Source organism: Halichoerus grypus, chromosome 9, assembly GCF_964656455.1.
Source record: "Halichoerus grypus chromosome 9, mHalGry1.hap1.1, whole genome shotgun sequence".
Classification (NCBI taxonomy): Eukaryota; Metazoa; Chordata; class Mammalia; order Carnivora; family Phocidae; genus Halichoerus; species Halichoerus grypus.
In genome coordinates, this window is record NC_135720.1 from 125840806 (window position 1) to 125855943 (window position 15138).

The following is a 15138-nucleotide window of genomic DNA, read 5'->3' on the forward strand; positions in this document are numbered from 1 at the left end:
GGGATAGTTATAAATAAAATATAGCCACTGTGGTATCTATAACAGACCAACATTTCAGAATGAAGGGAAGGTTTTCTGATGTCTGAGTTTTACCCCTAAATAAAAGTATCATCAGTGACTTAACCGTTAAGGGCCTCTTTTGGAATAATAAATTATTCGCTGGTAGATTTTTGTCTTTTGATATTTCAGAGAGAATTGATACTCAGTGTTGATTCCTTGGGCCTGCTTTAGCCATTGATTTTCAATCTGCCTAATTATCTGTCCACTGCATTTATCTGGTGGAAATAACCTACTAGTACCTTTCTGGCTCAGACATTTGTTTGGAATACATGGTTTTCTCTGTTCTGCAGGAAAGGCTTTATAGTGAAAACACCAGATTGGGATTTCTGTAACTATGGGATTTTTCAAAATTATTATTATTTAAAAAATAGAGCTAGCAGACCATTTGTAAGGTTTATATTGAACTCCAGCCAAAGATGAACAGCTGCCTTGTGCTTAAGATGGTGGTGTCATACTTCCTCGAGGCCAGCAGTGAGTTTGGAAAACAAAATCCCAAACAGTCCCAACCTTTGATGACTCTGTCAAAGCAGACTTGTAATTTCTCTGCCTTCTAGGATAGGAGTATTTGGCGATTGGGTGTGTTTAACTTCTGTGCATAGGGAAGGGGGAATACGGGGAGGATTGGGAGAATTTCATGCTTTTGAAGGGCTCCAGGTTGGCCAACAGGAGATTTTCTTTTCTTATCGGTGGGCCAGGAGCCCAGGCCTCCTGCTGTCTCCTGATGTTCTTCCAGAGGCCTCCAGATTTAACTGCAGGACTCCTTCTGGGGAAGGTTTGATCTCCCCATCTGTACCGTCTTGGGGTGTCCTGGCTAAAAATGATCCTCCAGGCTTGTGAAGAAACGTATTTGTCTAATCTGTGTGTAAGTGAAATTTGTAGTATTTGATGGATTAACTTAATATAACAAATGTTTGTTTTGCAAAAATAGTTGGCCTCCTTGAAAAAGAAAAATACAAAAAGGCAGGTTTTTCAATGCTGAGTCATACCTCAGCGAAGGCAGAAGAAGTTATGTGTTGGGCCTCTTGATGTAAAAGGCAGCTAAGAAGCCTAACCCAGGGCATGGTCAGAAAAGATTCTTGGATGATAGGCCATTGCTATGAATTCTGCAGAAACATATTCCTCTTACTGATAAGAAATCACTGGACCAGGTAAGTTCAAAAAAGTGACTACCTGAATAGATGGTGCTTTGAATAAGAACAGGGAAACATTTGATACTTTATTCAAAACCTGAGAATAAGCCCTGAGATAGAATCTAAGACCTGAAAAGATCTGGAGCACCCCAATAGAGCAGAGTTGGATCAGTAACTCAACAGCGTGTACAGTTAAATCAGAGTAGCAGGGGTGTTAATATCTGGTGTAATAAATCATTATGTTTTTATGATGACACTGGTAAAAATTGGCATTTGCATAGCACTTAGAGTTTGGAAAGAGTCTTCTCACCTCTTCCCTTGCTAGGATTTAACCACTGACGCCATCAGATAAGCAGGGCAGGCATGTTACCTTTTAGAGAATGAAACATGGCACATATGAATTTTGCCAAGTCCAAATTAGGGCTGCATTGTTGTCTGCTGTTTCCCAAAAGTCACCCCGGTGACATGGGGTCAGTCCCAAGATAAAGGTGAAGTGCCAGAAAGAGGTAAGCAATCCCCTGAGGGCATGTCTCTCATCTCCATCTGCTTAGCTGTGACGCAGACACCTCGAGGATGCTTCTCTGTGGATGTCCAACGAGATGGCTCTTAGCTGTGATGCAGACATCCCAAGGATGCTTCTGTGTGGATGTCCAGTGAGATGGCTCTGTTGGGGGTGCAGATGTGTCAGTTAGAATTCAGGCCCTGGTTCTTTGACTTACCAGGCTTTTCTATTGTTGATCTATTGAGCAACCATTCACCTGTTAGCAACTTTTCTAGAGGAAGGGTGTGGACGAAAAAAAAGACTAGAATAAATTTTATATGAAAGTATTTGTACTTATTCTGAGTGTTATCTATTTGTCCATTGACTTTACCACGTTCTCCCACAATTCATACACACTAAGCTGTCTTCGTGCTTGAAGTGTAAAGGCTGCTCTGAATACCTTTGACCTATATTTATGGTGGTAGCATGTTGCTTTTCGGAACATGTACTCATGATCTTTACTTTTATAGCACCTTTCAGATTAATAGTGCAATTTTGAGGCCTTTCAAGAATACCATTTTCATCTACATTTCTTATTTGGTTAAAGACACTCTTTTACTGTTCTTAATTGAATTTCGTATAATTAGAAGTCAAAGTCAAACAGCACCTCTTGAAAGCCAGCCAGAAATGTTTTCAGTGTCTGAAAGATGGCCCTATTTGGTACATGAATTAGCCCACTTGCTCCTGCTAGTTTTGAAATTCCATGTTCTACTCTATATGTTTTGGCATTTGCATTGCTGGTGGTGATGGTCTGTCTTCCGTGTATATGATGACTTTTCTGCGTTCTATCATGGTGCAGTCTGTGGAAGACATGTAGAGCGAGAATTAATTCCCAAATTTAAAATTCATTTCCTCCTGGTGTAAGCAATATCACAACCTACTCCTCTGTTTCGAAACAGGCAAAGTTTTCTTTTCTCGCTTTCTTTCTCTTTTTCTTTTTTTAGGTCACATGTTTTATCTTAACTTCATTATCCTTAGGATGTGGAAGAAATGCATCTTTGAATCAAGGGAACAGGGCAATGCTGCATTAGAGATGGATTTTGAAACTGAGAAAGATTTCTTTAGGTCACCCAGAAGCCATGCTAGTAGAGTCCCTGGGAACAATCCCAGACTGAATTATTGCTTAAGCTAAATTTTTGACAAAGTTCACCATTTCTGACCTATTTTACAGATAGAATGTAATTGTTTCAGGAGAGAACATAACTGTCAAAGGGCAAAAACACATTTTTCCAGAATTTTTCTTTTGATCATGTTCCTCTGAACCATTCACAGAGATAGAGAACACAGGAATAAGTGAGGGAAGGGGAATGAGAATGAGTTCAGGTTTGGACATGTTTGAGACAGGAGTAGTTGCCCAAGAGGCAGTGAGATATGAAACTTTTTAGCCCAGCAGAATGAGCTAACGAGAGTAGTAGATATTTGAGATCCTAAGTGAACTAGTGAAGTAGACTAAATAGCCTAGTTGTGTAAGAATAGAAATACATAATTGACCTAGTATCATTTATTGAAAATACTATCCTTTTTCCATGCACTTCAGTGGCATCTTTGTCATAAATCAGGTGACCATGTATGTGTGGGTCTGGTTCTAAGACCTGTATTCTGTTCCATGGGTTGACTTTTTCTTGTACCAATCTTAGACTCTTCATTCTCTTAGTTTTATAAGAAGGCTTGATAACTGGTGTATAAATTTTGAGACTTTCTTGCATTCCCACATAAATTGTAAAATCAGCATTTTAATTTCTGCAAAGAAATTTGCTGGGCTTCTGATTGGAATTGCATTAAATCTCGAGATCAATTTGGGAAGAATTGACTCTTACTAATATAGAATGTTCCAGTCTAAGACTGTGGCATTTATTTAGGCTTTCTTTCACTTTTCTCAATAATATTTTATAATTTTTTGTGTCTTTAATATTTTAACTTATAGATCATTAGAATTATTTTTTTATAGAGCATTAGAATATTCCAGGTTTTGAAGGTTTTTTATGCTATTGTAAATAGTATTATTAGCTTTTAAAAATTTCGGTGTCTGTTTTTGCTCACATATAGAAATACAATTGATTTTTGTATATTGCTCTTATATCCAGCAACCTTGCAAATTCGCGTAGTCATTCTAACAAATTTTTGTACAAAATTTTGGAATTTCTATAAATATAATCATGTCATCTATAAATATCAGTTTTATTTCTTCTTTTATAATTATTATATTTCTTCTTCCTCTATTTTTGTTTTATTGTGCTGACTGGACATCCAGTACAATTTTGAATTTGATTCAAAATTTTGTCTCAGATTAGAAATCCGTATCAGATTTTGAATCTAATAGGAGAAAGATTTAATATTTTAACATTAATGATGTTTGCTAAAAATGTTTTTGTAGATACTTTACTAGAATAAAGAAATTCTCTATTTCTAGCTTGCTAAGAGTTTTTAAAATTAGAAATCGGTGTGGAATTTTATTAAAAAAATATCTGATCTTTTCCCCTAAGTGTTAATGTGATATACTACATTAAATCATTTCCAGTGATTCCAGTGATTAAACCAACCTCCCATCTCTGGAACAAGCCCACTTGTGATTTATTATCCTTTTTATATAAGGCTAGATTCAAGGATCATGTCTGATAACTCTATTGCCTGGATCACCTATGGGTCTGTTCCCATTATCTATTTGTTCCCTTGATTTTTCCTCATTTGGTTTTATTTCTTTGAATGCCTGATAATTTTTTAAATTAAATTCTGGTCATTATCTATGGAAAATATTTATAGATACTGTTATCTCTTTCCAGAGTCGATTTCATTTTCTTCTGGAAGGCAGACAAAATACAGGGTGATCGCCTCATTCTTTTGTTCCAGTTGGGGGTATTTAAGGATCTGTTAAGGATTATCTGTTTCTGGTTTCTCCCTTTCTCCTAGAGTTTAGCCCTTTAGGGGTCTCAGCTGAAGGTCTAGGATGTTTACCAGAGCTTCTCTCTTCCTTGGTGGGCTCTGAACTCTAATTTTTAACTCCCCAGCATTGAGAAACTGCCAAAAACTCTGCTTAGCTTTTTGCCCTCTAAGCAGTTTCTTTCTGCTTGTTTTCTCAGCTTCCTACTCCATGCATGCACAGCCTAATATTTGGCAAATCTCTCAGATGGAAATGTTGGAGTTCAAGGCAGCCAGGACTTGAAGAGCCAAGGTCTTATAGGAAGTGAACCCAAACTTCTGAGTTCATTTTTATGCAGCCCCTTTCCCCCTGGGACCTTAGTCCTTCAGGTCCAAGCTTCCTGAAGCTCCAATTTTTGTTCCTAGCCAGTGATATTACTCCAAGCTCTAGGCTGCTGCTCCTTTCTGTTTGATACTCATGCATCATGCCAAGAAAGATCAAATCCCCTGAAATGAAAAGGCAATGCAAAGACGATACAAATGCAGGGCTCACCTCCATGTATTTTTCTTCTCTCTGTGATCTTGACCCATCAAGTGTTGACTGTCTTGGTTGCTCTAAGATGACAACAAACAAGTTTATTTTTTCAGTTGTCCTTAGCGGGAGTGTTAGTGTGATACATCATAACCAGAAGGCTATGTCTTTGAAACATAGGATTTTTATTATTTTTATTTTGAAATCTTTATAATGAATCCCCACAAATGTTGATATGTGATTCATTAACCAAATGGTGTAGTTCGGGAAACAAGACCCGAACCTGGCAGTCGATCCCGTTCCAGGATCTAGAAGAGTAATTTCCTTAGAATAGCATTTCTTATGGATTGATTGCTCTACGAATACTGTTGGATTTTTGGTGCTGCTTGCTGAAGTGAAGCGACGTGAACCTTTATCTTCACTGAGGTATAAGTGAGATACCTGACACTGTGTTCTTTTTTGAAGAGAAGGGCAAATTTGAGAAAGCCAGGACAGGAGAACCTCATTGTAGTTGGGGCAGAGGGAAATCAGAGCCTTTTATCGCTGTGCCCAGCCGCACCTGTTTCTCTTTCTGTACCTGCCTTTCACAAGTTTGATCCTCAGGGACTCCTGAAATCTTACTTGCTGATTTGATAATCTCTGGCACGCTCAGTGTGGGCCCCAGTAAGCATTGAGCGTTTCTGTATTTGTTCCTTTGCCCCTGAAAAAAGGGGTAATACAACTGACCCACAGCTCAGGTTATGTAACTAGTTAGTCTTGTCTCTTTAGTCAAGTCCTATTATACCTAGAATGATCTACCTGAAATTAAAGCAAAAAGTGCAAGCAGCTACCAAATCTTATTCCTTAGCCTAAGTTCTGTTCTTTGCAGAGGCACAGTGTAGAAGAGAATATTGCAGAGAGGAATTAAGGTTATCATACACAAGAGGTGTATACACTCAAAAGAATGCTGCATTTGGGGGAGAGGGGGAGTCAGGGTGTGGTGGGCAAGAGAAACTGTTGTTTGGGGACGGTTTACCCACTTGGTAAACATGGAAGAGAAAAGAAAATCCGTCTTTATTTCTGGAAACTATGCCTTCTGTTGTATTCTTTCCCAGAAACACATTGCTTTAGTTACGTGCATCTTCTTACCAGGATGTCCAGCCTTGTGGGAGGCCGGCCATGGTGGTAGCTAAGATTATCTTGGGAGACATCTTCTTTTTTTTTTAAAGTCCCAGATGAACAGCATTTTTCCTGTTTTGTTTCCCCATATTGTACAGGATACGGAAATGTAGGACTGGTGATTTCTGAAAATAAAACATAACGTTTGCACATAACGTGTTTAAAATGTGACAGAACTTCTCATTCAGTCTGTGCTTGATCACTAGGGCATGTTTCCCAGTGAAGGAGAACATTGTTTTGTTTATGTGGCCAAAGAGGTCAGGTTAGGTAGCCGTGAATTTGCATAAAGTAACCTGCTCTCTCCCTCCCTCCCTGTCTTGGACACCGAGAAGCAGGCCTTCTAATAATACTGCTGCTTTGGACTTGATCTTACTTGTGATTCTGATTATTAGTCTAACTTGATAACTCCCTGAGGGTAAGGCCAATCCGTAAGACAATCAAACATTTACTTGTGGAGCATTCTACACTTGCTTTGTACTATTTGAGGGAGAGGAGCAAGAAATCTTGAGAGCAATTAGCTTTGAACCTGAAGTCTAAAAACCAGGTGAGGGTAATACTAGTCATATTTAAGGGAGCAGGACTATGCTGTAGGTCAGTGGCTCTCACAGTGTGGTTCCCAGACCACCAGCAGCATCACCGGGGAACCTTAGAATTGCAAATTCTCAGCCCCCACCCCAGAAACTCTGGGGGTGGGCCCAGCGGTCTTTGTGCTAACAAGTCCTCCAGGGGACTCCAACATAGGCTGAACTTGAGAACCACTGCTATGATGATGAAAGCGGGTGCAACACTGGAGCCGAGATGCCTGGGTTCAGTTCCCCCCTCTGCACTTACCGGCTCTAGGACTGTGAGCAAGCTACTTATCTTCTTTGTGCCTCAATTTCCCTATCTGTAAGCCTGTGATGGCATGAATAGTATTTACACATAAGAGTATGGTGGTTGTGAGGAGTTAGCATAATTAAAAGCATCTGTGTAGGAAACACCATGTAAGGGCTAGCTAGGTTCATATTCTGTCAGCAGAGTGATTTGTATTTGTTTGTTGAAGATGAAATATTCCATACAGAGCTAAGGTGACTTTGATATTTGAAACACCTCTGTATACCTTGCTAATCCCCGAGGTGAAATTGGTTAATATCCAGTGGCATAAAATCAACGAGAGCTTAGCTAATTATTTAAGAATAATGTGCATTTGCCCTTTTTACTCAAATCCATGTGTGGGTAGCAGCTTACCCTGAGTTGTGGTGCTCTATTTTCAAATATCCTATTCTTTCCTATCCTTTTAGTGGCACACGTTTAAACATAATCCTCCATATATGATACAATATGTAAGAAGAAAGTAAAAACACTTGCTTTACTAATTTTCTAAAATGATTGGCTATTGACTTCCATTCTCTTTGAAATGTCAGTTTGCCTCATTGCATAACATCAGTTCATCACTCTATGAATGTTGTTTTATATCTTAGTGCACCATTAATGGTGAAGGGATGTTCTAAAGAAATAAAGGAACAAGACCACAGGCTCACTTTATCAAATATCTCATAAATCTGTTTGCTTCCAACATATAAATTCCACTTTATCAAGAACAGTTCTTGCTAGGAAAGTGCTTAGTAGTAAGCAGAGCTGCACTTTGTTTAGGGCAGCGTGACCTTAATGGGTGCCATTTGTTAGGAAAGACCAAAGCTGGCCACTAGGAGCTTGGGTACTTCCTGCTCTTCTCCAAGGGCGAAAAAGAAAAAGACCCACTGTGTTTGCCAAGGTGCTTTCTACCTCTCAGCATGATGGAGGCTTGAATTGGGAGGGACCACATGGGGTGACTTTGCCCACACACACCAGTTCTACAGGTCTTACGAGTGACTTGCTGGTCAGTGAACTCTAGCCCCAGGGTGAATTTGTGAAATTTGCTAGAAATTTCTAGGTTTTCTAGAAATCTCTTGTTAGACTTATTAATTGTTAACAACTTAATTTTCCCAGGAAGATAACAGTAGGAGGGAACTCATGCCCTCAAGTAGGATAACACCGAACATAAAATTGTTGTATTCTTGAAGATAGAATGCATGTTCATCATGAAACATGGGGTTCTGTGAGTTGATAGAGAACAAAATAAGCAGTAAATTCTTTCAAAATCCTCTCTCTGGCTTCAGGATTTTCTTTCATGGTATGTTAACTTGAGCATGTCAGTCGTCCCAATAGGAAGATCCAAATAATCCAGTCATGGTGGTCACTTTGGCCAGAACTTAAGATTCTTTATCCACTGGTGACACATGTTTTAGATAAGAGCAACAGATCTTGACTGTGCTGAAGTGCGATTTAGAAGGGAACCTCTGTTTTTTTGTTCTTTTTTTTTTTACATGGCAGAATCAGGTGCCTCTTATTAGAGGCTACACTTTCACCGTCAAGAGACTACGCAGGCTATATGTCATTGACGCCAAGTCAATAGATGTGGGTCAGACCCGACCCGTTTCACTGACTTTCATGTATTGGAAGGAAGCACCAAGGGTGAGCCAATGAGTTTGCTCCCTAAAGCTGTAATTCTGTCATTCTTTTTTTGTTTCTTTAAGTTCCTCAGGCTAGACAGAGAATCTTCTGCATGGGAGGAAGAGTAGAGCAAGACTGGGAAGGTCACGGGAGTTCCAGCCGCAGGCAGCAGCCGTCTTGGGTCCCTTCCTGCATGTACCTTTCACCCCTTCCGACCCTGGCCTTGATAGGAGAACCTGCTCATGATTTCCGATCACGTGCCAGTTCTGAGTATTTACCTTATTCTGAGCCCTCGTTCAGGATTTTCAACCTGTGCCCCGTGCTTTTCTGGACTCTGCTGTTTAGATAGGTGGTGGCTAAGAGTGTGGGCTCTGATTGTAAGTTCTGGTCACCCCACTTAATACCTGTGCGACCTTCCTACACCTAACCTCTGTAGGCTCCATGCCCTCAGCTGTAGAAGAGAGATAGTAGTAGGACCTGCCTTTCTGGGGTCCCCAAGGAATAAAGGAAAGTCTCTTGGTGCATCCCGCATATTGAAGGCACACGGTATGTATTTGTTGCTCCTCCTCTATTTTGTCCAGTTATTTTAAGTGCATGCTGTACCTCTTCTTCCTTCCATGGACCTGAGCATCCTTGATTTCATAAACATCAAAATTTGAGGCTGCCTCACTGCGGGTGAGCCACAGAGTTGTTTTTCATCTTTCTGGGCTTAGCTGTCTGCCTGCATTTGTGTATGCCCCTGGTCTCTTAGGCGGTGAGGGCCAGCGTTCTCCTCGTTGCACAGTCAGGGAAGGTGGTGGAGAAACAACTCAGCTGCCCAGGGACCCAGCGTGACTGAGGAGCAGGCAGGAGAGAAAGCCAGGCTGCCCGCGTCCACGAGTCCCCACTTGCCCTGCGGATTTCATTCCTTCCACCTCACAATTGTACCCTCCTTAGCGCCTTCCACTTTTATCCCAAGTTTAGTTTTGGATGCATGTTTTCCAAAATAAAAATATAAAATGAAAAAAAGGGGGGGGCACCTGGGTGGCTCAGTTTTTAAGCGTCTGCCTTTGGCTCAGGTCATGATCCCGGGGTCCTGGGATCAAGTCCCGCATCGGGCTCCCTGCTCCACGGGAAGCCTGCTTCTCCCTCCCCCACTCCCCCTGCTTGTGTTCCCTCTCTCGCTCACTCTCTCTCTGTGTCAAATAAATAAATAAAATCTTTAAAAACAAAAAAAATTAAAAAATTTAAAAAATGGATTCACGTTTTCCCAAATTAATTCATGCCCTTTTCTCCTTCTCTCTGTTTCTCTCCTTTTTCGGATGACAGACTTCTGTCCCAGCCCGCACTTTCTCTTGTAATAGACTCCCATTTCCTTTTTCATCAACACTACTTTTTCCAAATAAAAGCTCATTCTAGCTCTTTGTACCAGCTCTGCCACACTCCTATCTCGGACTGTATTTTTCTGCATCCTCGTGACAAGTCTTCAAGAATCGTCTGCCAGGTGCGTCACCCAAGCTCTGGAAGCAGCGACAAGTGACCCCCTTCCCTCAGGTGCAGCTTGGCGCCTTGGGAGTCTCCCCACGTCTTCATTCCGGAGGGTGCCGTTCGGCCGTGGACATGCCCGGGCTGCCTTCGGGACCGGGGCCGCTTTTCCCACAGTGTCTGTGTTATTCCTGGATGAGGGTCTTCTCCGAATTTCCAGAATTTATGTCTTTTTATATCTTCACTTCAAAGCTTTGGACTTGGAGTCCCCTCTCGCTGTTTTCCATGCACACCCCCTGCCTCCCTGCTCACAGTTACCTCGGGGCCGGGGGGTAATTTGTCACCAGGAGGTATGACGCATGCACGTCGTCGGAGAGCGCTTTACCCGTGGCGGGCCTCCGCGTGGCCCCCCGCGGACTCTGGTCAGCAGCTGAGTAAACTCCTTTTCGCTGTACCTACTGTTTGAAGCTTGGAAAAGATGACACTAGAGCGGCCTTCTAACTCTAAGCCATGTAAACAGGAAAAATTGTTTCCCCTCAGACATCTGAGACGTTTAACTCGGGTCTCACAAGTATTTGATGGGGTCGAGAGAAGTTGTATTCACTTGCCACAGGTGGTCTTTCTTAATAAACTCAAGCGGCAGCATGCTGGAATGGGAAACTGAGGCGGCGGGCTTCTCTCCGCTAGCTAGCGCTCTCACTAGTTGGATCGAGGTCGCATGGCTGCAACCTCGAGTCTGATTCCCCAGCCGTACAATGGGGATCATGATATTCTACCAGCTCTTGGGGTTGTTTTAAGGAAAGCAAAATGCATGAAAGCGCCTCATAACCAATTTCTTTTTTTTAAAGATTTTATTCATTTATTCGTGAGAGACAGAGGGGGGAGGCAGAGGGAGAAGCAACTCCCCGCTGAGCAGGGAGCCCGATGTGGGACTCGATCCCAGGACCCTGGGATCACAACCTGAGCCGAAGGCAGACGCTTAACCGACTGAGCCACCCAGGCGCCCTATAACCAATTTCAGTGTACAGTATCTGTATGTAATGCTCATCTTAAATGCAGTGTTCTAGTAATTTTTCTATCCTGTAAAAAATGCAGTGTTCTAGTAATTTTTCTATCCTGTAAAAAATGCAGTGTTCTAGTAATTTTTCTATCCTATAAAAGGGGATTTGAATCTTTGCATGGCCAAAATGGTGCCCTGCCCTGTCCTGGGAATTCCCAGCCATTTTCATGTCAGTGACCCTGGGATGTCAACTCAGATTCAGAGTATCCCCAAAATACACAAAGGGGAGCATCCCCTAACACTGCTCTATCACGACGTGTGCAGGAGTGGGAAGAAACCCTCACTCCATCTTCTTACAGCTCTTAGGGTTATGTTAGTTGAGAACTGTAAAAAATATACATATCTTTTATACATATATAAAAATAAAAAATATGAATTATATATAAATATATATAAATAAATATATATTAATAAATAAATGTGTGTGTGTGTGTGTGTATATAAAACTACTCCCTGTGGAGCCCAGTGGAAGGAATGGATTCCAAGTTTGCCTACAAGAAGCCCAGCCACGGCTCATGGCTGTGCTGGGATGAACTTTTTTTTAGAAAGTTCCACGTGTGCTAACACTGCACATTTTTATTTATTCTCTTAAAGATTTTATTTATTAATTTGAGAGAGAGAGAGCACATGTGGGGTGGGTGAGGGGAGAGGGCGAAGCGGCTTCCCGCTGAGCAGGATGTGGGGCTGGATCCCAGGACCGTGGAATCATGACCTGAGCTGAAGGCAGATGCTCAACCGACTGAGCCACCCAGGCGCCCCTGGGATGAACTTTAAAATCACTCAACATCCACCCACAGCTACCCCGTCCACAGGAGAAAGGAGCCCACACTCAGCGTGGACCGCTCAAAGGCCTTAATTAAAAGCAAGGAACTGATGATTACTCACAAATACCATGTGGCTTCTTGTTTCTCCTTATTTCACAGGAACTAACATATGAAGATTATCGGGTCCTCATTTTACAAAAAGAAAAAAAATGAACAAAGCCACTTTTTTTGTTGTTGTTCATATGAATCCTAATTTTAATATTTTCCTAACGCTTTTCCTCATGCCCCACCCCCTGCTCTCTTTTTAGAGTTGGCCATAAAGTAACAATATGACTTTCCTTCTTCCTCCTGCCCTCCCTTCCCTGCTTCCTTATTTCCAAGAAAGACTCGGCATGCACGGCCATGGCAAGGCCTTTGATGAAGTTGAGGGATCCACCTATGCTTGGGAGAAAATTCATTTCTGGGAAGTTCCCTAGCACATATGCCTCTCCAGATCGTGTCATGCATGTGTCCGGGGTGTCCCATGAGCCAGAGACGTGGCAGGGCACTGTGCGTGATGCCTCCTGGGTGGACCTGATCTGATAGTGGCATTTTCATTCTAACGCCAAGGCGGGACAGAGCGGAGGGGCCGAGAGGGTGGTGCGCGACTCACCACACCATCTTTTCTTTCTTTCAGAGACTCTGACCTATTTTTGTTGGACACCCGCGTGGTGTGGGCCTCAGAAGAAGGCTGGTTGGAATTTGACATCACAGCCACTAGCAATCTGTGGGTGGTGACCCCGCAGCACAACATGGGGCTTCAGCTGAGCGTGGTGACTCGGGATGGTAAGTTTGCCAACATGGCGAACAGCGTTCATCCCTTTGGTTTGCAAGTTACGGTGGAACCCTGGTTTCCGGTGGAGACCACGGCTCTGGGATGACCGCACTTACTGTTCCCTCGTAACTGCTACTGAAAAGCAAAATCTCTCCCGGAGGCCTCCAGAAGGACTTGGAGATAAGTAGGTGGTCTGAGTTCCAGGGGCAACCATGGGAAGACGGCTCACAGAGGCAGGGGGAGCCCAGTCTACGTTCTGACTGTTGGGTAGGGGGGTAGGTTTGCACGAGAACCTTCCAGCGCCCCCTCCTCCTGCAACACCAAAGCTCCACAGCTCAGGGTCCCCACACCGGTCCTCAGACGGGGTGCATTCTGCCTGTGAAGTCTGTTCCCTCGCTGGTTGGGAGGCATATGAGCGGGAAGAATGGTTGTGTAGGGAAAAGTCCATCGGGACTGGGAGGCCTGGGAGTTCACACCACGCCTTGCTTTGATTCACAGACCTTCGGAAGGAGTGTTTTGATTTTGCCCTGAGCATGCATAGTGCTCTTCCCTCACGCTCACTCTGCGCCGGGTGCTTGGGCGGCTAGGGAACTGTAGGAACCAGTTTCCATGCGATAAACACAGCTGTGCTGTGCTTTGCATTCAAGGACTCACCGTCAACCCTCGAGCGGCAGGCCTGGTGGGCAGAGACGGCCCTTACGACAAGCAGCCCTTCATGGTGGCCTTCTTCAAGGTCAGCGAGGTCCACGTGCGCACCACCAGGTCGGCCCCCGGGCGGCGCCGACAGCAGAACCGCAACCGCTCCACCCAGTCCCAGGACGTGTCGCGGGGCTCCAGTGCTTCCGGTAGGTGTGCGTGGAGCCCCTGTTTGCAGGAAGCCTGGTGGGCGCGTCGGCCTCAGTGAGAACAAGAACCTGCTGATGGTGTCAGCTTTGCATGGCTTCTGCCCAGAAGTACAAAGGCTCACAGGTGCCTGGTCACCAACTATCTAGAAGGGTTCTTAGGGCCGTCAGAGGGGACCTTTGTTCTCCAAGGACTGAGTCTGCAGGCTGAAGACATCCTGGGTGTCTGGTTTTCTGGAAGAGCGTCCTTCCATTCGATAAGATTTCTCCAACTCCTCTTTCATTCACATAAAGATCCTGAGAACACCTAGAGTTTCTTCCTGTGGTGTTAGGCCTGGGAGGTTGTGGTGTACAAACAAACAAATTTTGTCTATTTGTGTAAGATGGACTCATATCGGTCAGTGTTCTTGGCTGAAAGTGATGGGAAGTCAGCTCAAACAACTGTCTCTGATGGATTTCGTTGGTTCATTGAACTGGGAAGTCGAGGGTTCTAGCTGTAGGCCTGGCTAGATTCATGGGCTCACATGGTGTTCGGAATCTCGCTTTCTCTTCTTCTATTTTCCCTTGTTGGTGGCATTCTCAGAAAGACCAGGTCTGCATGGTGGTAAGGAAGGCAGCGGTCGTCCCAGGATCTTATCCCTCTTGGTAACCTCAGCTTCCAAAGAGAACCTCTCTGTCATGGTTGTGGCTTTAGCAGAAAGCCAGGCTGAGGCCGTGCACTCGTGACTTTGAGCAAATCCATTTCAGCTTCCAGTTTACTCATCTGTTAAGTGGGGATGGTTAACACTTGGTAGATTTGCTGGAATTAAATGAGAAATATTTGATCCGGTCCCTAATAATGCTCACAGACAAGTTGCATCCAGTTGAAGGAAGCAGGTTCTGAGGGCATATGTTAGGACCCTTGGAAAGGATGTACAGTGCTTCTGGAAGATGCATTGGTTCTTCCAGGTGACTGTAAAGTGTCGTCTTCAGTGGCCGGAAAGACTTCATGCAACTTCCCTGAATACTGTTTCTCTTTGGGAAGAAGTGTCTCCATTTTAGGTTCTGACTTAATAAGCCATTTCTCTTATGAGTAACTTAGCTGTGGGGCTTGAGGACCCAGTGTGAGGTGACATTTTGCTGCTTTTGTCATCCTTGTGTTTCTTGGAAGCATGGCACAGTGTGGGTGTTCCCGTGTTTACCGCTGGAAACAGTTGGGCTTTAAAAAGAAAAAAGAAGAGGAAGAAACGATTGCTTTCCTTTATTCACTTCAGAGGAAGCCTGCCCCGTGTTTTCCTTCAGGGCATGATGATGGAGGCTGCTGGTGGTAGGCTTCAATTCATTAATGAACTGTGGTCACTTTGGTGCTGGGGCCCCAGACATGAAGGCAGCTCTTGAAATGTGGATTGCTTTTTAAAGTTGAAATTTCACTTGATTTATTCAACACCCCCTCCCCCAAGTACACA

At 43.4% G+C, this 15138-nt stretch overlaps 1 protein-coding gene across 2 annotated transcripts in view; it reads left to right on the plus strand.

The window, feature by feature from the left end:
- BMP6 (bone morphogenetic protein 6) overlaps window positions 1-15138 on the plus strand; it is a 160011-nt gene that overhangs the window by 133488 nt on the left and 11385 nt on the right. Inside the window, exons 3-4 of one of the 2 annotated variants that reach the window (XM_078055683.1) lie at window positions 12714-12862; window positions 13499-13696. In XM_078055683.1, coding sequence (XP_077911809.1) covers window positions 12714-12862; window positions 13499-13696 — 347 coding nt within the window. The remainder of the gene's footprint in view (window positions 1-12713; window positions 12863-13498; window positions 13697-15138) is intronic. The other variant, XM_078055684.1, reaches the window with a different exon arrangement.